The sequence below is a fragment of the Theropithecus gelada genome, chromosome 5 (genome assembly GCF_003255815.1).
Source record: "Theropithecus gelada isolate Dixy chromosome 5, Tgel_1.0, whole genome shotgun sequence".
Classification (NCBI taxonomy): domain Eukaryota; kingdom Metazoa; phylum Chordata; class Mammalia; order Primates; family Cercopithecidae; genus Theropithecus; species Theropithecus gelada.
Window position 1 is genome coordinate 77,421,233 of NC_037672.1, and position 22,985 is coordinate 77,444,217.

Below are 22,985 nucleotides of genomic sequence, written 5' to 3' on the forward strand. Positions count from 1 at the left end.
AAATTACTTGACAAAATCCAACACTCATCCATAATAAAAGTCTCAATAAAGTAGGAATAGAGGGGGAACTTCCTCAACTTAATAATATCTCCAAAATACCTACAGGTCACATCATTTTTAATAGTGAAAAATCCAAAATTTTCCCAGCAAGATCAGAAAGAAGGAAAGGATGTTTAGTCTCACCACTGCTGTGTGGCATCTTACTGGAAGTTCTAGCTAATGTAAAAAAATGGAAATAAAGAGTTTACAGATGGGCAAGGAAAAATTAAAAGTCTTTGCCAATGGTATGTTTGTCTGCACAGAATATCTGAAATAATTGGCCCGGAAAGTCCCAAGCAAACAAACAGTGAAACGAAACAAAAATAACCCCTGAATTATGATGCATTTTATGGCAAGGTTTCAGGATACAAAGTTAATATATGAAAGTCAATCACATTACTATATTGTATAACCTAGTAATGAATAAGAACAATTCAAAATTATATATAAAATAATCATGTGTAATTGTTATTTATGCATACTTATTCCCATTATTTATATTTATTTATTTGTATTTATGTAATTCACATTACTAATTAAAATTAAAATACTTAGGTATAAGTCTAACAAAACATTTACATAATCAATATGAGAAAAACTAAAATACTCTGGATGTGAAAGAAACTGAAGAACTAAATATATGGAGAGACACTTTATGTTTGTGGATAGGAAGATTCAGTATTTTCAAGATGTCAATTCTTTCCAAATAGATGCACAGATGTAACGCAATCCCTACTAAAATCCCAGCAAGTTATTTTGTGCGTATTAACAAACTGTTTCTAAAGTATATATGCAGAGGCAAAAGATCCAGCATAGCTAAAACAATATTGACAAAAAAGAACCAGGTTGAAGAATTGACGTTACATTACTTCAAGGATTCCTCTATAGCTATAGTAAGCAAGACAATGTGATATTAGTGAAAGAAAAAACAAATATATCAATGATACAGAATAGAAAGCCCACAAATAAACCTATCTAAATACAGTCACCTGATCTTTGACAAAGGAACAAAGGCAACATAATGTAGAAAATACAGTCTTTCCATCAAATAGTGTTGGAGCAACTAGACACCCATATGGAAAAAAAAAAAAAAAGTATTTGGACACATCTTACACATTTCACATAAATTAACTCAAAATGAATATCAGACCTAAATGTAAAACACAAAGTTATAAAACTGTTATGGTGTAACAACAAAATCTTCATGAACTTGGCGTTGGCAAAGACCTTTTAGAGATGATGCCAAAGGTATCATCCATGAAAAAGTTAATAAGATGGAATTCATTAAAATTAAAATTTCTACTCTGTGAAAATCAGTACCAAATCAATGCCAAGAAAATAAAAAGACTAGAAACAAACTGGAAAATATATTTGCAAAAGTCATATCTGATAAAAGACACACACACACACACACACACACACACGTATATATATAAAATATAGAAAGAACTCTTAAAATTTATCATACTTGTGCAAGGCTAGTTCAACATTTAAAAAGCAACTAATGTGGTTCATCACATCACCAAGAGGAAGTAAAAAAAAAATTGCATAGTTTTATGACTAGATACAGAAAAATTAAAAACCAAATAACCCATTTACAAAATGGACCAAAGAACTTAACAGACACTTCACTAGAAAAGATACACAAATGGTAAATAAATATACAAAAGGATACTCTACATTATATATCATCAGGGAAATGATAATGAAAATGATAATGTGATATTACTGTGAACCTTCTGGAATGGCCAAAATCCAGAACACTGACATCATATGCTGGGAAGATGTGGAACAACAGGAACTCTCATTAATTGTTTTTAGGAATGCAAAATGGTAAAATCATTTGGAAGGCAATTTGATGGTTTCTCACGAAACTAAATATATTCTTACCATACAGTACAACAGTCGTTCTACTTGATATCTACTCAAATGAGCTGAAAACTTATGTCCACACATAAATCTGCATAAAGATGTTTATGGTAGCTGCATCCACAATTGCCAATACTTGCAAACAACCAAGATGTCTTTCAGTAGGTGAACGGATAAACTATTACTCAGAGACAGTGGAAAGTTATTCAGCATTAAAGAGAAATAAGCTATTAACCCATGAAAAGACATTGAGGGAATTTAAATGTGCATTACTAAGGGAAAAAACTCAATCTGAAAAGGCTGCATACTATGATTTCAACCATATGACTTTCTGGAAAGGCAAAACAATGATGACAGCTAAAAGGTTAGTGGTTGCCAGTGGGGATGGGGTGTGGAGCACAGAGGATTTTTAGTGCAGTGAAAAAACTGTGAATAATACTATAATGGTAGATATATGTCATTATAAATTTGTCCAAACTTACAGAATGTACCACACCATGAGTGAACCCCATTGTAAACTGTGGACTTTGGGGATTATGATGTGTCATTGTAGGTTTATTAGTTGTAACAAATGTACCATACTGGTGACAGATGTTGATAATAGGGGATGCTATGCATGTATGAAGGTAAAGAATACCTTAAAATCTCTGTTCCTTCCCTTCAACATTGCTGTGAACCTAAAACTGCTCTAAAATAAACTTATTATAAAATAACGCAAAACAAAACAAATTGATTTTAATAATTTGTGCCTGAGTAACAGGCTTACATTTTGGCTTGAAATAGTAATTCTTAATTAAATATAAACCCTGAAAAACAGCATAAGTATTACTATCTATCATAAATATAGAGCTTAAAAGACAATGAAAGATAAATCCTCTAATAAGCAAAAGAAAAATTACACAGGAAAAACTACATATCCAAAAATCACTTCCCATACTTTGTCCTCTATGCTTACACATATATATGCATACAGTTGACTTATGAACACCATCGGTTTGAAATGCATGAGTCCACTTATAAATGGATTGTCTTCCACCTTTATCACCCCTGAGACAACAACCAAACCCTTGTCTTCCTCCTCAGCCTACTTGGTATGAAGACGATGAGGATAAAAACCTTCATGAATTTCCATTTCCACTTAATGAACAGTAAATATATTTTCTCTTCCTTATAATTTTCTTAATAATATTGTCTTTTCTCTAACTTACTTTTTTTTGAGAATACCATATATAATACATATTATATGCATTGTAATAGTTAATAATGGTATAATTATATAGATGTAATATGTGCTAATTGATTCTACATTATTGGTAAGGCTTCCAGTCAACAGTAAGCTATTAGTAATCAAGTTTTTGGGGAATCAAAAGTTATATGTGGGCTTCAGGATGGCTGACTAGAGGCTCCTGACATTTGCCTCCTACACAAGGAAGGATTGAATCACAAAGCAGATAGGTGATCACAGGTTGAATAAGGCATCTAAGAGAGAACATTGAAATTGAGCAGGAAAGTGGCATGAAAGCTCTGAATCATGAAAGGTGGAGGAAGTAAAGCAAGAAGCCCAGCCAAGTGTGGGGAAAAGGTAAGCAAGAGATTCCCAATGGTCCACATTTTTACCATGGGCTCCTTTAATCTTAGCCCTGGGATAGCCCCTCAGCCCTCAAGGGCCCCAAGACTAGTATAAGGAGCTACCTGGAGTCAACACGATGGCATTATTCCAGAGAGGGAGTTCATATTGGATTCCACACATCTCTTAAGACTCAAATTAACTGCTGCACAGTTCCATTTTGAGAGCTCAGTTCCCACTAAATTGTATCCTGCCTTGGGACCCAACAACCCCTGCATCTCCACATTCCTAGAGCCCCACTGACATCCCCTCACATCCACCTAGAAAGCTATGGCAACATGACACCAGATGGGCACAGCAGCTCGGATGGTTCTTCAACACACAGCCTATGCAGTGTCCTGTATCCCAGGAAACAGGAGGGTGGTGTAGTGCATGAAAGAGACTGCTGTCAGGACAAAGAGAGTTAAGGTACACACTCCCACAAGCCTGAGAGCTGCCTGTTTGCAGCCACTGCAACACTGTAACATTCACCTCCCTAGCAGCAGGCTGCTGCTAACCTGCATGCTTCAGGGTATCTGGGGACTGGCAAAATTGGATGCTATCCTGGGGCTTGAAGACAGGCCTGCCTCACACACCAATGCTACTCCACAGCTGGTCAAACACGCTGTTCGGGAGCTTAAGGATCAATCCACCTGGCCTGCCACAGCTAGTAAGCATATGTACCATCATGGGCCTGAGGACAGGCCCACCTGGTCACCAGAGCCACCAGCCTCTATGAGGATTGTGCAGGAACTGGAGGATTGACCCACCCATCTGTCTGTCCCTGGAACCCACATATAGCATCCAGGAAAACCTGGCAGCAAATCCACTCCACCCACAGCCATTTAATGTGTGCATCATCCATGGGCCTGAGGACTAGTCTGCACTGCCCACCACTACCACTGCTGGATGTGAGCATACCGTTTGGAGGCCTGTTCCACCCACCATAGCCTATGACTGCAGATAACATTGGGGAGAACTGAGGATAGGCCCACTCAAACTGGTACCACCTTTTCCAGTGTCTGTACACATTATCCAGGGGCCTGAAGCCACAAGCACTCATGCATAACTTCCAGGAGCCTGGGGACTGGCCTATTCATGCTGCCAGGGTCCCATACAATGTCCAGGGGTATGGAGATAAACCAGCTACAACCTGCACCCATGCACACCATCAGAGGGCCTGAGAACAGGTCCATACAAACTGGTACTGCCCCTACCAATGCTTGCATGCATCATTTAAGGGTGTAAGGATTGACCCCTCCACCCACTACCACCAGTACTTATAAATGCATTCTAGGGTGCCTGAGAATGAGCCCTTAGCCTACTGATGACTGCACACATTGTCTAGGGCTCTGAGGATTCACCTGTTCCATCTGTCTCCATCAGTGCCTGCATGTGCCTCTTGAAAGCCTGAGGATGGCCCCTCCCAGCCTGCCACCACCACAGTTAATAGCACTCATTTGCATATGTCAGTTTGGGGCCTCAGGACTGGCCCATTCATTCAGTTGCCACTACTGCTGACACCTGTGCATGCTACCAGAGGTCTTCAGGGTTGGTCCACAGACAGGGCTGGCGTGAACACCACAAAGCAAGAGGCCTGAGTACCCACCTGCCTATCCAGCTAAATATTGTCACTGTAAGCACATGAGACACCTCCAAGAGGCCCAAGAATCATCCCAGCTGGAACACTAGTGCCTGCATACACCGCCTGGGCACCCAATGACTGGCACACATAGCCTGCTGCTGACACCACTGGTGTCTAAGGATTACCCACCTGATGTTCTAATTTCCAGTAAAGTCTCACCACAGCCTTAACCTACAAGTGCAGCCTAAGCCTCTGAGTACCACACAGACAATACTGATTATGATTACAAAGTAAATCATACAGAGACTACAATACTGCACACACAAGAATCAAAGACTAAGTGCCCTGTCCAACCAACACTATAAGGACATCTACAGGATAATTCTTTTTCCTTGAAAGCAAATCCATAAAATTAGAAGAAGCAACTGTTACATCAGATCTGCAGATATCAGCATATTGAGGCAAGAAACAAGATAAAATGAGAAATCATGACAAGAAAAGTAATAATTCTCTGGCAACAGATCTCAATGTAAAGAAATATATGAAATCCCTAAAAATAAATTCAAAATAATATTAAAGAAGCTTAGTGAGATATAAAAGAGCACAAACAATACAAATAAATTAGAAAAAAAAACATTTATAATCTAATGAGAAACTTAACAAAAAAGATAGATATAATAAAAAAGATTTAAACTATACTTCAGAAACTGAATAACTCAATTAATTAAATAAAAACACAAAGGAGAGGTTCCACAATAGACTATATCAAGCAAAAGAAAGAATTTCTAAACTTGAAGACATGTCTTTTGAAATAACCCAGACTAACCTAAAGAAAATAATAAAAAATAATGAAGACAGCCTGCCTGACATATTGGGCATCATAAAGCAACCAAATATTTAAAGTTTGAGTTTTCCAGAAGAGAGACAAACGAAAGTATAGAAACTCCACCTAAGGAAATAATAGCTGAAAATGTCCCATCTTGCAAGATGTAGCCATCCAGAAACAGGAGCTTAAAGATGCCCAAATATATCCAACCAAAAATATATTATTTAAGACCTGTTGTAATCACACTGTCAAAAATTAAAGACAAAGAGAGAACACTAAAAAAAAAAAAAAAGATAAGAGAAAAGCATCAAGTCACATATAAAGGAATCTTCATCAAACAAACAGCTAAGTTCTCAGCAGAAACTGTTAAGGACAGGAGAGAATAGAATAACATATTAAAAGTACTGACAATCAAGAATACCATATGCAGCAAAGTCATCCTCCAAAAATCAAGGACAAATAAGGTATTTCCCAGATAAGCAAAAACTGAAAGAAATCATTACCACTAGACTGGTCCTACAAGAGATGCTTAAGAGACTCCTACATGTGAAAGCAAAAGGATAGTATCTACCATCATGAAAATACAAAAAAAGTATAAAACTCATGTGGAGCAGACACAATAAGAAAGGGAAGGACTCAAATGTTACTACTACAGAAAACAGCCAAACTGCAATGACAATAATAAAAAAAAAGAAAGGATCAAAGTGTGTACAGAATTGGTTCCTTCTGGTGGGTTCTTGATCTCACTGACTTCAAGAATGAAGCCGCGGACGCTTGCGGTGAGTGTTACAATTCTTAAAGATGGTGTGTCCATAGTTTGTTCCTTCAGATGTTCAGATGTGTCCGGAGTTTATTCCTTTTGGTGGGTTCGTGGTCTCGCTGATATCAAGAGTGAAGTTGCAGACCTTCACAGTGACTGTTACAGCTCACAAAGTTAGTGCAGACCCAGAGGGAGCTGCAGCAAGATTTATTATGAAGAGTGAAAGAACAAAGCTTCCACAACATGGAAGGGGACCCCAGCAGGTTGCTGATGCTGGCTCAGGTGGCAAATCTTACAACACATCAAAAATATAATACACTATGATTAAGTGGGATTTATTCCAGTAATAAATGTATACTTCAATATATGCAAATCAATAAATATGATATATCGTATCAACAGAATGAAGGATAAAACTCATATGATTATTGTAATGGATACAGATAAAGCATCCAATACAAGGCACAATCCATTTATGATAAAAAAAATAAACTTCTCTACAAATTAGGTATGGAATGAACACATCTCAACCCTCAACATAAAGGGCCCATTGGACAAACCTTCAGCTAACATCATTCTGAATGGCAAAAAAATGAGAGTCTTTTATCTAAGAACTGGAACAAGACAAGGATACCTACTCTTATTCAACATACTACAGGAAATCTTATTCAGAGAAATCAGGAAAGAAAAAGGAAAAAAAAAAAAAAAAAGGGCATCCAAATTGGAAAAGTGGAAGTTAAGTTGTCCTTTGTAGATGGCATAATCTTATATGTGTAATGACATAAAACCACCACCAAAAATATTTTAGAACTGATAAATAAATTCAGTAAACTTTCAGAATACAAGATCAACATACAAAAATCAGTAGCATTTTTATACACCAATGAGAAACTAGCTGAAAACTAAATCAAGAATTTTATCTCATTTACAATAGGCACCAAAAATAATTAATTAATTAATTAATTAATAAAAATAAAAGAAAAACAAAAACAAAAACAAACAAACAAAAAAAACTCTGAATAAATTTAACCAGGAAGAGGAAAGAACTCTGCAAGGAAAACTGCAAAACTCTGATAAAAGAAATTGAAGAGCACACAAACAAATGGAAACACATCTGATGCTAATGGATTAGAAGAATTTATATTGTTAAAATATCCACACCACACCACCCAAAGCAATATACAAATTCAATACATTTCTTACCAAAATACCAATGACATTCTTTACAAAATAGAAAAACAATCTTAAAGTTTATGTGGAACCGCAAAAGATCCTGTATAGACAAAGTAACACTGAGCAAAAAGAACAAAGCTGGAGGCATCACACTTCCTGACTTAAAATATACCGCAAAGTAATAGTAACCAAACAGCATTGCATTGGTATAAGAACAGACATAGGGGGGCGGAGCAAGATGGCCGAATAGGAACAGCTCCAGTCTCCAACTCCCAGCGCGAGCAACACAGAAGACCGGTGATTTCGGCATTTTCAACTGAGCCTCTGCTGCTGATACCCAGGCAAACAGGGTCTGCAGTGGACCTCAAGCAATCTCCAGCAGACCTACAGCTGAGAGTCCTGACTGTTAGAAGGAAAACTATCAAACAGGAAGGACACCTACACCAAAACCCCATCAGTACATCACCATCATCAAAGACCAGAGGCAGATAAAACCACAAAGATGGGGAAAAAGCAGGGCAGAAAAGCTGGAAATTCAAAAAATAAGAGCGCATCTCCCCCGGCAAAGGAGCGCAGCTCATCGCCAGCAACGGATCAAAGCTGGACGGAGAATGACTTTGACGAGATGAGAGAAGAAGGCTTCAGTCCATCAAATTTCTCAGAGCTAAAGGAGGAATTACGTACCCAGTGCAAAGAAACTAAAAATCTTGAAAAAAAAGTGGGAGAATTGATGGCTAGAGTAATTAATGCAGAGAAGGTCCTAAATGAAATGAAAGAGATGAAAACCATGACACGAGAAATACGTGACAAATGCACAAGCTTCAGTAACCGACTCGATCAACTGGAAGAAAGAGTATCAGCGATTGAGGATCAAATGAATGAAATGAAGCAAGAAGAGAAACCAAAAGAAAAAAGAAGAAAAAGAAATGAACAAAGCCTGCAAGAAGTATGGGATTATGTAAAAAGACCAAATCTACGTCTGATTGGGGTGCCTGAAAGTGAGGGGGAAAATGGAACCAAGTTGGAAAACACTCTTCAGGATATCATCCAGGAGAACTTCCCCAACCTAGTAGGGCAGGCCAACATTCAAATCCAGGAAATACAGAGAATGCCACAAAGATACTCCTCGAGAAGAGCAACTCCAAGACACATAATTGCCAGATTCACCAAAGTTGAAATGAAGGAAAAAATCTTAAGGGAAGCCAGAGAGAAAGGTCGGGTTACCCACAAAGGGAAGCCCATCAGACTCACAGCAGATCTCTCAGCAGAAACTCTACAAGCCAGAAGAGAGTGGGGGCCAATATTCAACATTCTTAAAGAAAAGAATTTTAAACCCAGAATTTCATATCCAGCCAAACTAAGTTTCATAAGTGAAGGAGAAATGAAATCCTTTACAGATAAGCAAATGCTTAGAGATTTTGTCACCACTAGGCCTGCCTTACAAGAGACCCTGAAGGAAGCACTAAACATGGAAAGGAACAACCGGTACCAGCCACGGCAAAAACATGCCAAAATGTAAAGACCATCGAGGCTAGGAAGAAACTGCATCAACTAACGAGCAAAATAACCAGTTAATATCATAATGGCAGGATCAAGTTCACACATAACAATCTTAACCTTAAATGTAAATGGACTAAATGCTCCAATTAAAAGACACAGACTGGCAAACTGGATACAGAGTCAAGACCCATCAGTCTGCTGTATTCAGGAGACCCATCTCACATGCAGAGACATACATAGGCTCAAAATAAAGGGATGGAGGAAGATTTACCAAGCAAATGGAGAACAAAAAAAAGCGGGGGTTGCAATCCTAGTCTCTGATAAAACAGACTTTAAACCATCAAAGATCAAAAGAGACAAAGAAGGCCATTACATAATGGTAAAGGGATCAATTCAACAGGAAGAGCTAACTATCCTAAATATATATGCACCCAATACAGGAGCACCCAGATTCATAAAGCAAGTCCTTAGAGACTTACAAAGAGACTTAGACTCCCATACAATAATAATGGGAGACTTCAACACTCCACTGTCAACATTAGACAGATCAACGAGACAGAAAGTTAACAAGGATATCCAGGAATTGAACTCATCTCTGCAGCAAGCAGACCTAATAGACATCTATAGAACTCTCCACCCCAAATCAACAGAATATACATTCTTCTCAGCACCACATCGTACTTACTCCAAAATTGACCATATAATTGGAAGTAAAGCACTCCTCAGCAAATGTACAAGAACAGAAATTATAACAAACTGTCTCTCAGACCACAGTGCAATCAAACTAGAACTGAGGACTAAGAAACTCAATCAATACCGCTCAACTACATGGAAACTGAACAACCTGCTCCTGAATGACTATTGGGTACATAACGAAATGAAGGCAGAAATAAAGATGTTCTTTGAAACCAATGAGAACAAAGATACAACATACCAGAATCTCTGGGACACATTTAAAGCAGTGTGTAGAGGGAAATTTATAGCACTAAATGCCCACAAGAGAAAGCAGGAAAGATCTAAAATTGACACTCTAACATCGCAATTAAAAGAACTAGAGAAGCAAGAGCAAACACATTCAAAAGCTAGCAGAAGGCAAGAAATAACTAAGATCAGAGCAGAACTGAAGGAGATAGAGACACAAAAAACTCTCCAAAAAAATCAATGAATCCAGGAGTTGGTTTTTTGAAAAGATCAACAAAATTGACAGACCACTAGCAAGACTAATAAAGAAGAAAAGAGAGAAGAATCAAATCGATGCAATTAAAAATGATAAAGGGGATATCACCACCGACCCCACAGAAATACAAACTACCATCAGAGAATACTATAAACACCTCTACGCAAATAAACTGGAAAATCTAGAAGAAATGGATAATTTCCTGGACACTTACACTCTTCCAAGACTAAACCAGGAAGAAGTTGAATCCCTGAATAGACCAATAGTAGGCTCTGAAATTGAGGCAATAATTAATAGCCTACCAACTGCAAAAAGTCCAGGACCAGATGGATTCACAGCTGAATTCTACCAGAGGTACAAGGAGGAGTTGGTACCATTCCTTCTGAAACTATTCCAATCAATAGAAAAAGAGGGAATCCTCCCTAACTCATTTTATGAGGCCAACATCATCCTGATACCAAAGCCTGGCAGAGACACAACAAAAAAAGAGAATTTTAGACCAATATCCCTGATGAACATCGATGCAAAAATCCTCAATAAAATACCGGCAAACCGGATTCAGCAACACATCAAAAAGCTTATCCACCATGATCAAGTGGGCTTCATCCCTGGGAGGCAAGGCTGGTTCAACATTCGCAAATCAATAAACATAATGCAGCATATAAACAGAACCAAAGACAAGAACCACATGATTATCTCAATAGATGCAGAAAAGGCTTTTGACAAAATTCAACAGCCCTTCATGCTAAAAACGCTCAATAAATTCGGTATTGATGGAACGTACCTCAAAATAATAAGAGCTATTTATGACAAACCCACAGCCAATATCATACTGAATGGGCAAAAACTGGAAAAATTCCCTTTGAAAACTGGCACAAGACAGGGATGCCCTCTCTCACCACTCCTATTCAACATAGTGTTGGAAGTTCTGGCTAGCGCAATTAGGCAAGAGAAAGAAATCAAGGGCATTCAGTTAGGAAAAGAAGAAGTCAAATTGTTCCTCTTTGCAGATGACATGATTGTATATTTAGAAAACCCCATTGTCTCAGCCCAAAATCTCCTTAAGCTGATAAGAAACTTCAGCAAAGTCTCGGGATACAAAATTAATGTGCAAAAATCACAAGCATTCTTATACACCAGTAACAGACAAACAGAGAGCCAAATCAGGAATGAACTTCCATTCACAATTGCTTCAAAGAGAATCAAATACCTAGGAATCCAACTTACAAGGGATGTAAAGGACCTCTTCAAGGAGAACTACAAACCACTGCTCAGTGAAATAAAAGAGGACACAAACAAATGGAAGAACATACCATGCTCATGGATAGGAAGAATCAATATCGTGAAAATGGCCATACTGCCCAAGGTAATTTATAGATTCAATGCCATCCCCATCAAGCTACCAATGAGTTTCTTCACAGAATTGGAAAAAACTGCTATAAAGTTCATATGGAACCAAAAAAGAGCCCGCATCTCCAAGACAATCCTAAGTCAAAAGAACAAAGCTGGAGGCATCACGCTACCTGACTTCAAACTATACTCCAAGGCTACAGTAACCAAAACAGCATGGTACTGGTACCAAAACAGAGATATAGACCAATGGAACAGAACAGAGTCCTCAGAAATAATACCACACATCTACAGCCATCTGATCTTTGACAAACCTGAGAGAAACAAGAAATGGGGAAAGGATTCCCTATTGAATAAATGGTGCTGGGAAAATTGGCTAGCCATAAGTAGAAAGCTGAATCTGGATCCTTTCCTTACTCCTTATACGAAAATTAATTCAAGATGGATTAGAGACTTAAATGTTAGACCTAATACCATAAAAATCCTAGAGGAAAACCTAGGTAGTACCATTCAGGACATAGGCATGGGCAAAGACTTCATGTCTAAAACACCAAAAGCAATGGCAGCAAAAGCCAAAATTGACAAATGGGATCTCATTAAACTAAAGAGCTTCTGCACAGCAAAAGAAACTACCATCAGAGTGAACAGGCAACCTACAGAATGGGAGAAAATTTTTGCAATCTACTCATCTGACAAAGGGCTAATATCCAGAACCTACAAAGAACTCAAACAAATTTACAAGAAAAAAACAAACAACCCCATCAAAAAGTGGGCAAAGGATATGAACAGACATTTCTCAAAAGAAGACATTCATACAGCCAACAGACACATGAAAAAATGCTCATCATCACTGGCCATCAGAGAAATACAAATCAAAACCACAATGAGATACCATCTCACACCAGTTAGAATGGCAATCATTAAAAAGTCAGGAAACAACAGGTGCTGGAGAGGATGTGGAGAAATAGGAACGCTTTTACACTGTTGGTGGGATTGTAAACTAGTTCAACCATTATGGAAAATAGTATGGCGATTCCTCAAGGATCTAGAACTAGATGTACCATATGACCCAGCCATCCCATTACTGGGTATATACCCAAAGGATTATAAATCATGCTGCTATAAAGACACATGCACACGTATGTTCATTGCAGCACTATTCACAATAGCAAAGACTTGGAATCAACCCAAATGTCCATCAGTGACAGATTGGATTAAGAAAATGTGGCACATATACACCATGGAGTACTATGCAGCCATAAAAAAGGATGAGTTTGTGTCCTTTGTAGGGACATGGATGCAGCTGGAAACCATCATTCTTAGCAAACTATCACAAGAACTGAAAACCAAACACCGCATGTTCTCACTCATAGGTGGGAACTGAACAATGAGATCACTTGGACTCAGGAAGGGGAACATCACACACCGGGGCCTATCATGGGGAGGGGGGAGGGGGGAGGGATTGCATTGGGAGTTATACCTGATGTAAATGACGAGTTGATGGGTGCAGCACACCAACATGGCACAAGTATACATATGTAACAAACCTGCACGTTATGCACATGTACCCTACAACTTAATGTATAATAATAATAAATAAATAAAAATAAATAAATAAATAAATAAATAAAAAAAATCAAAAAAAAAAAAAAAAGAATAGACATAGACCTATGGAACAGAGAACCCAGATATAATCCTTGCATTTATAGTCAACTGATTGTCTTCAAAGGTGCCAGCCAACAATATACATTGAAGAAAAGACAACTTCTTTAATAAATGATGCTAACAATACTGGATATCCACATGCAAAAGAATGTAATTAGACACCTATGTTTTATCAAACACTAAAATACAACTGAAAATGGATTGGAAACTTAAATGCTAAGACCTCAAACCATAAACTGATAAAAGAAAACATAAGAGAAATGCTTCAGGACATTAGGCCAAATAATAATAATAATAATAACTAAGACCTCAAAAGAATAGGTAGCAAAAACAAAAATACACATATGGGAACATATTAAAATAATAAACTTCTGCATAACAAAGGAAACAATAGTGTAAAGAGGCAAAAGAGTAGGAGAAAATATTTGCACACTATTCATCTGATGAGGGACTATTATTCAGAACTAAATAAGGAACTAAAATACCTCAATTCCCAGAAGCATAAAAACAAACAAACACATTATTCCACAGAAAATTGGGCAAATAATCTGAATAGATATTTCTCTAAAGAAGACATACAAATGGCCAACAGATATATAACGATCAACATCACTAACATCAGGGAAATACAAATTAAAGCTACAATGAGATATTATCTTGCCCAACAACCGAGATATTATCTTACCCAAGTATGAATGGTTACTATGGAAAAACAAAAACAAAACCAATGCTGGTGAGGATGTAGATCAAAGGAAATTATTATACACTATCAGTGGAAATGAAATTAGTACAGACATTACGGAAAAGAGTAGAGAGTGTCTCAGAAAACAAAAATAGAACTTTTATAAATTCCAGACTTCCACCCTGGGTATTCATCCAATGCAAAGCAAATCAATATATCAAAGGGATACCTGCATCCTCATGATTATTGAAACACTATTCACAATAACCAAGCTATAGAATCAATTATTATTTGCAACAACATAGATGTAACTAGAGGTCATTATATTAAGTGAGAAAAGCCAGGCATTTAAGACAAATATTGCATGTTCTGATTCATGTGTCGTGTTTTAAAAAGAAGTTTAACACTTTAAAAAGTTTATCTCATGAAGGTACAGTATATATTTACCAGAGGCTGGGAACGACAGTGAAGGAATGAAGAGAGGTTAGTTAATGGGTAGAAACATACAGTTAGATAACAGAAGTAGCTTCTACTGTTTGATAACATAGTAGGGTAACTATAATTAACAATTAACATATATTGTATATTTAAAAATAGCTAGAAGAGAGGATTTGAAATGCTTCCAACACAAATAACTGGTAAGTGTTTAAGGTGATGGATATTCTAAATACTGTTTTGATCATTTCACAAGTTATATACATATTAAAATAGTGCATGAACCCCATAAATATGTATAATTATTAGATATCAATACAAATTGTTTTAAAATATGCCTACATGGAGGGTTGGCACCTCTGCATTGTTCAAGGGTCAAGTGTGTGTGCATGTGTGTGTGTGCACGCGCACACATAAATAACAGACCAGTAATGTTTTAGGCTGTACTTCTAAGTAAAATTTACACATAATTTCCTAGAAATAAAATTTTTCATATAAAAGAGCATTATTCAGATAAACTTTCTTTGGTAAATAATATGAGAAAATCAATTTATATGTTAATTTTTACATTATTTTTCAATAGAAAAGGCATAATTGATATTAACCAAATTGTTATTGCAATATAAAAAGGAACATTTTGTATGATACAAAAGCAGGATATGTGTGTATGCATAGATATATATATATACACATACACATATATATACACACACATACACATCGTTTTACTTAACAAGGAGCTAATTTTAAATAATTTAGTTTATAAATAAATGAAATTGATATAATATAAAACATTTCAATTTCTTAGACAAATAAAATTCAGTTAAATTTAAAAGGCGAAAGGTTTATACGATCTGAAGAGAAACCATAGTATAATTCAGTTAAATTTAAACATCTAAACCTTGTTAAAACTCATATTTTTTCAGATTCACTGTGTACTGTCAGTTTTATTCGTAGTGAAAATTCTTGCTATTCTACAAAATACTGAACACATTTTGAATGTATAAAAATTATTTTCCATATATTGCTTACTTATCTGAGCAATCTTAAGGTTACTTATTAGTAAAATAACATTTGCTTACTGAGAAAATCCTTGTCCATTCTGAATAAAATATGCAAATATACATTCTATTTGCTAATCTACTACCTTCTTTATGTTTGTTTGTTTGTTTGCTTGTTTGAGATAGGGTCTCGCTCTGTCACCCTGGCTCCAGCATAGTTGGGACTACAGACACATCCCCCATGCCCTGCTAATTTTTTTTTTCTTTTCTTTTTTTTTTTTTTTTTTGAGATATAGGATTTCCGCCATGTTGCCCAGGCTCGTCTTGAAGCCCTGGACTCAAGTGATCCTTCTGCCTTAGTTTCCAAAAGAGTTTATTCTACAAGCCTGAGCCACCAAGTCTGGCCTAAAATCTTCTAATGGAAATTCTCAAAGCTATTTTTTTTTCCATTTTCCTGAATTAATCAGCTTAACATGTGATTTTTTTGGGCAATTTTCTTCCTTGTGTCTTGAAGAACAGCTCTGTTTAGGTAGGAAACCTGCACAGACATTTTGTATTTCTCTGTGTATCTGTGTCTGCATTTTCACACCACTATATCTAATTATTTATATCAGTTAATCTTTCACTTTGGTTTTATTTCTATACATTTACTTTTAGACAAGTTCTTTGTTTTAAAAAAGTTTACTGACAAATTTAGGTTTTTATACTACAACAACCCCATCAAATGAATGTCAAGTGGTTGCTGTTTTTCATTATAATTTAATTTTATTGCTCTAATCAGGATGTGCAGTATTTTGGAGACATCTGTCCATCTTAAGAATTTACTGTGAAAGTGGCTAAAATATGGTTTTAAAAAGAAGCAATATTATAAAAAGAGGTTTCTGTGAAAAACTGTAGTAAATGCATATTGGGCACATTCAAATTCTAGATTAAATGCTTGAATGAAAAAAGCTTTTTTGTTTTCATCAACTTAAATGTAGAGAAAGTAATAATAACTCAAATTTTAACTATAATCAGTTAAAATTTAGAAGTAAATTTTTGGTTTAACTACCATCATTTGACTTCCCTACTCACTATTTTAAGACTCATATTCTTTTAAGAGAAAGAAACATTAATGAAGGGAATATTAAGGTTTCAAATGTAGAGTTTCACATTCTCCCATCTGTATAATTATGGAAATGAATAAATTATCACGATGATAGTTTATCCTTTTTAAGATGTTGTAAAACTGACTAAGAAGTGGAGGTTATGATAACTAAACTCCCTGATGAAGCCACTGAGACATCAATTTAGTCATCAGAAGCTCTTATATGCTCAGTTAATTATCATATTTTCCTCTCTTTGTGCTTTCAGTACAACTAAAGGACTGAAAAGAGCAGAAAAGCACAATCCTGTGCCTAATTTAATACATGTCTGAATCGTTTAGTAGTTAATTTTTCTGATTTATTTTGTGCAAAATTACTGCAGAAAGGGCAGTTCTCAAGGATTTATTCAAAATCAGCACTTTTCTAACACATGAAAGTCAAATGAATTTTTTCTAAAATGTTAAGAGCTTATAATACATCCCTATTACACATGAAGGTTTCTTTCAGGAAAATGATGTTAGCCTTGAAAATAAGAAAATTCAAAGTAAAATGCATATACCAAATTAGAAGGTTGTCAATTGCATTATTCTGGTGTGGAGAATGGCATACAGCTTTTGCATATCAGATTAAGAAACTTTTATCTTACTCTGTTTTTACATGTTTGCACTCACAGCTTTATTTCTGACTTCTATAAAAGTTAATTAAAACTTATTGTATGCTCTGTGGTGTACTACATGACAAAACAAAACAACAGTAATACTAGGTCATTATCCTCAGCTCCGTATAGATTGAGCAACCAATGCATAATACAAGATAATGGCCCTCGTAAAGTGCTAGATGAACACATATCAAAACCAAATTGAGGGATTATTGATCATGAAAATTATTTTTTATTTAAAATTACATGGTCCTTGATATGACTAATGGACAAATATTTGTTACTCTAGGGAATATCATGCGGTCTTTACTCCACTCTGTCAGAAAAAGCAACATATAAAGGTGCTGAATGAATAAGAAACATTGAGATGAAACAATGGACACTGTTAAAACAATATTTTAAAAATTAAATTTAAATATTAAAGGTTAATAACCAAAATTAAAATATATGCAAAAGTATATAAATACATATTACTCTCCCTATAAACTGTTTTAAAATTTTTTTCTAACATTTTTCAGAGAAGAGCAATGCCATGAAATATTTATAACTTTATATACACAGAATGTTTTAGGACCATTTTGCTATTAACAGAATAACACAAATTGGAATTCCTATTACTTTTTAGGGTTTAAATCTTATAACTCTCTTATTTAGTAAATCATATACACACAGGAAATCATAAAAAAATTCTGAACAGTATACTGAATGCTTAGCCACAATCCTGTTAAGTAGAAGGTGAGATATGTAAAAATAGATGTATTTGTTGTTATACTTTCAGTGAATAATAAAACATCAAACATAATGTAACAGTATTAAGAACTATATGGTTCTTATGGACTATTATGCACCAACATTTTATGAGTTTTTCGTTTAACCCTTTCAAAACAGCTATAAGGGGATTTTAGTGTAGCATAAATAAATCATGTAAACATATGATTATAATAAATTTCACTAGTATCATATGCTTATTCAGGGAAAAGAAATATATTTTCTTGAATTATCATGAAAATGTCTTTTGAGATAAATTCAGAAAGTCAAAAAAGTACTGTGATGACTTGAAGTGTTTGTATGGAACTTTAGTCCTCAATAATTTTAAAATTTAGAAGAATAAAAATATTTTATCCATTTTTTAATTTATAGAGTTCGTTTTAGTTATTTAGAACCAAATATTTTGACAAATTACTATGTACTTAAGGAATAAAAAAAAAATCTCACATGCATTTTAATGGACATTTAGTACTTTTATTTGGGGATTTAAATAATGTCAGTAGGGGGCTTAAGGTTACTTTTGTCTCATGATATTCAGAGGTAAACATTTCTCTCATTTGTCCATATAAATTAACTTCACATCTCCAGGTACTATTGCTATACATTATTTTAGTTTCCTGTGCATTAAGACATATTTTTAATTGATAGTTTTACGAGATGTGGAAAAATACATTGAATATTTTGGACAAAGAAAATTCAAAAATATATCTTAGGGATAAAAATTGGATTGAATTAATGTGTTAAAACTATTACCGTTGTATACAAACATTTATTTAATTATATTTTTGCTGATTGCAACATTTCAAGTTTGTCAAAATAGTAATCACTAAAAAGAGATAAGCCAAGCAAAAATTCTTATTGTGTAAGAATTTTAGGATATATTTAAAATTTCTTTCCCTTAAATGGATAGAAAACAAATTAACAGTTTTTAAAAATAACTCTATTTTCTTTTCCTTTTCAGGTGACACAATCATCTACTATTCATGACGTTAAGCAAAAGTTTCACAAAGCATGTAAGTTGTATATATTATTTAGAATTTATATTACAGTGCTTTATTTTCAAATAGGTTTTAATTTTTCTATAAGAGCAATATATGATAGAGTGTATGGAAACCATAGTTTTACAAGGAGCTCAGAAACGATAGTTTGCTTAATATTCCTTTGGCATAAATATTCTAGCATTTAACTCTGATTGACCCTTTAATCGCCAGCATTTTAAATTTTTCTTCACAAAGTTGTTTTTAATTTATATTTAAACTTCATTGTATTATAAAGAGAAATTTTGTGTATACTAAAGACATTAATTGATACAAGTATTTATTTCTATTTAAGCAAAATATTAGGCACATTTTTACTTCCTGTATTTATACTGGTCAAGTATCATTCACATAGAAATCCTTCACACTATTCATCTAAATTATAATGTTTAATTTTATTAATAAATTTACATCATGAATTAGTCTCTTATTTACTTAAAAATATTTATATTTGATGTATTTCAATTATATTTTTATTTTTATACTTTCTCAATAAAGTTTACTCCAAATGTTAAATATAAAAATGTCTATAATTATTGACAAATATTGTTTTTACAAACTTTATTTTTGGAGCAGCTTTTGTTTCATAGAAAAAATTTAAATAGAAAGGGCAGAGATTTCCCATATAACCATGTCCCCACACATGCCTGGCCTCACGCATTATAAATATCCCTCACAGAATGGCACATTTGTTGAAATTAATGAATACAATGGCAGACCATAACCAAAATTCTATTGTTTAAAGTTCTGAAACTGATCCAATAGTACCATAGACAGTTATTTTTGTATAAACAATGAAATTGATCCTTCTGTTCTTAAAGCTTGATACTTTTATTTTATCTGAGTTCCTTCCTCAGGAAAGGGTTCCTTAGCCCACTCAAAAAGTATCAAAGAACTAAAACTCACCAGGTCATCACATCCAGACAATAAGATGCTAGGCCCCTCATTCATCATAACTGTGTCCTTTCCCCTCCATAGTTCCTGTTTTCTTACACAGTTACATCTCCTCCCTGTTATATAAACCCCTGGTTTTAGTCAGTTAGGGAGACAGATTTGAGACAGCTCCTATCTCTTTGGCTGCAGCACCCAATTAAAGCCTTCTTCTTTGGCAACACATATAGTCTCAGTCACTGGCTTTCGTGCTATGAGCACCCAGACCAAGACTGAACCCCTGGAATTTTGCTAACGGTTCACATTTGGTGTTCTATATTCTATGAGTTCTGCTAGGGAACATTTTTAATATTTTAGATTATTTAAACAATGTGTATTTTGTGAAAATAATCATGAAACTCACAATTTAATGCATTAAATTAATTACACTTCACAGTAAATAAGTAGAGCTCTCATATTACTTTATTTTAGGACAAACAGATAAATTACTGAGTACTTTCTCTACATATGGCATTATGCCAAACATAAAGACTAATTCAGTAAACGCAGAAAACATGCCGTAAATTGTCAAAATAGTCTTATGTGGAAGACAATATATTCATCTAAAGAATGCAGAAATAAATTGCAAATAGTCAATGTACCTAAAATTTATAAACATTTGAGTACAATCTATTTAAAATTTGTAATTAAACAGAAAGCCTATACAGGAAGGAATAGAATTGTCTGAAATATGCTTACTCAGTTTAAAATTCTCGAGGAAGTTGACATTTTTTATTTTGCCATGAAGTGATATAGGAATTGGTTATGCTGAAGAGCCAGAAAAGCATTATAGTAAGGGACAAAGAACAAAGCCAAAAATATCTCTCTCTCTCTCTCTCTATATATATATATATATATATGTGGATTATATATATATATAATATAGTGGATTAAGTTTCTAACTATTGCATTATAGTTGTTAGCTGTATTTTTATAACAGTATTTTCTAATACATTGAGCTTTTTATCAAACTCATATTTTTATCTAATCACATAAACTATATGAGTCATGTTACTCTGATTATCTCTATAAGTATTTTTGCTGTATTTCTACTTAAAATGTTTATTTTAATAGTTATTTCTATCATAGCATAAAACATGGATCTCATTAAGCTACTAATTGAATTGAATTGCCACCTTTGAAATGACTTAGACCAATTCGATCTAATAAAGTGTCTCCAGAAAGTTTAGATTACAGTAGTAAGTAGGAAGACATTTGAAAATGACTTTAATATAGAGTAAAAAGATGTAACAAGATAATTGTATGTAAAACAAAAATAACGAAATCTTATTTATATTGTTGGAAAATGAGTACATGAATCAAAGTCGAATTTATATGTAAAAGAATGTGCAGTCACCCTGACAAAACAAAGCATTTTTTTTTTTTTTTTTTTTGAGACGGAATCTTGCTCTGTTGCCCCAGGCTGTAGTGCAGTGGCCGGATCTCAGCTCACTGCAAGCTCCGCCTCCCGGGTTTACGCCATTCTCCTGCCTCATGCTCCCGAGTACCTGGGACTACAGGTGCCCGCCACCTCGCCCGGCTATTTTTTGTAGTTTTTAGTAGAGACGGGGTTTCACCGTGTTAGACAAGATGGTCTCGATTTCCTGACCTCGTGATCCGCCCGTCTTGGCCTCCCAAAGTGCTGGGATTACAGACTTGAGCCACGGCGCCCGGCCAAAAGTATTATTTTTATAATAATTTATGTCAACTAATAGACATAGCATAGTTGACATAATTTATGTCAACTAATAGCAATTACTTGAAATCTTAAACTTTTAAAGGAATGCTGTTTGTATTTGTGTGGTTTAGAGCCTGCTTCTAATAATTAGGAAACTGAAGTTAAGCAGCTTACAAAAATATCCTAGAAATGTCCTGTTGCAAAATGGATAGCTGACAATACAATAGTATAGTTAGTTTCAATAGCTGTGTCAGGACAATAATTATTGATAGCTATTATTTTATTTCGCTTTGTAAGTAGTAATCTTTAACAGCTTTACTTAAATTGTGACTTTTTTCACTTTTTAAAAAGTATCTTTATTTTGAGTTTTCAATCATGTAAAATATAAAAATAATATTTCAGCATTTTCCTATATATCATAGTGTATTTCAAAATTTTCTTGATCTTTAGGTTTTACAAATTGAAGATACACAAAAACACTTTTTGTTGCATTACATTATATAAAGTATTTAAAATAATGTATTTGCCAATTTTTGAAAGACATTGAAAAATATTGCCAATCCTGAAAAATCTGTGAACATATGGACATCAGTAAAATGAATTTCTCTCACAATGGCCTTAGGATCTTATCTTTTCAGCATATTTTAAAATTAGATAATATTGGATACTTATTAAAGTACATAAATATACACCAAAGAGATTAATCATATACGTTCAAAGCCACATTTGTCAGATTTTTAAAAACTTTACTTTTTGACACCAAATTAATTTTTATGACATTTCTGACATTGTTTGTTTTCAGGCCCTGGAGTGGGAATTTAATCTTGGAAAGAAAAAAAAAAAATATCTTCTCAGAAGACATGATTTCCTGAAGGCAGAATTCTTGTTATATGTCTTTTATCTCTATCTTTTGTTCTCTTAGGTGTTTTGATTAATCCTGGTATTTTGTCTTCTTACAATTTCTCAGACTTTTCAGCTTTACATTTTTCTTTGCTTTATTTTAGAATTTTGTTTACTGTAATATGTCGTTTCTCTACAATCACAATCTTAACGTTCTTCCAAGGTTTATAATTTTTAAGTTCTGCTTTGTTATAAGAATAATCTCTTAGGTTACCCTAGTAATGCCACAGCAATCAGACTGGTGAAGAAATAGAAAGAGAG

The 22,985-nt window shown here is 34.5% G+C and overlaps 1 protein-coding gene across 2 annotated transcripts in view; it reads left to right on the plus strand.

Annotated features, from left to right (window-relative positions):
* The window catches only part of TECRL (trans-2,3-enoyl-CoA reductase like), a 142,021-nt gene that overhangs the window by 14,716 nt on the left and 104,320 nt on the right, over positions 1-22,985 (plus strand). For both annotated transcript variants that reach the window (XM_025386038.1, XM_025386037.1), the window contains exon 2: positions 19,141-19,192. In XM_025386038.1, the coding sequence (XP_025241823.1) occupies positions 19,141-19,192 (52 nt within the window). The remainder of the gene's footprint in view (positions 1-19,140; positions 19,193-22,985) is intronic.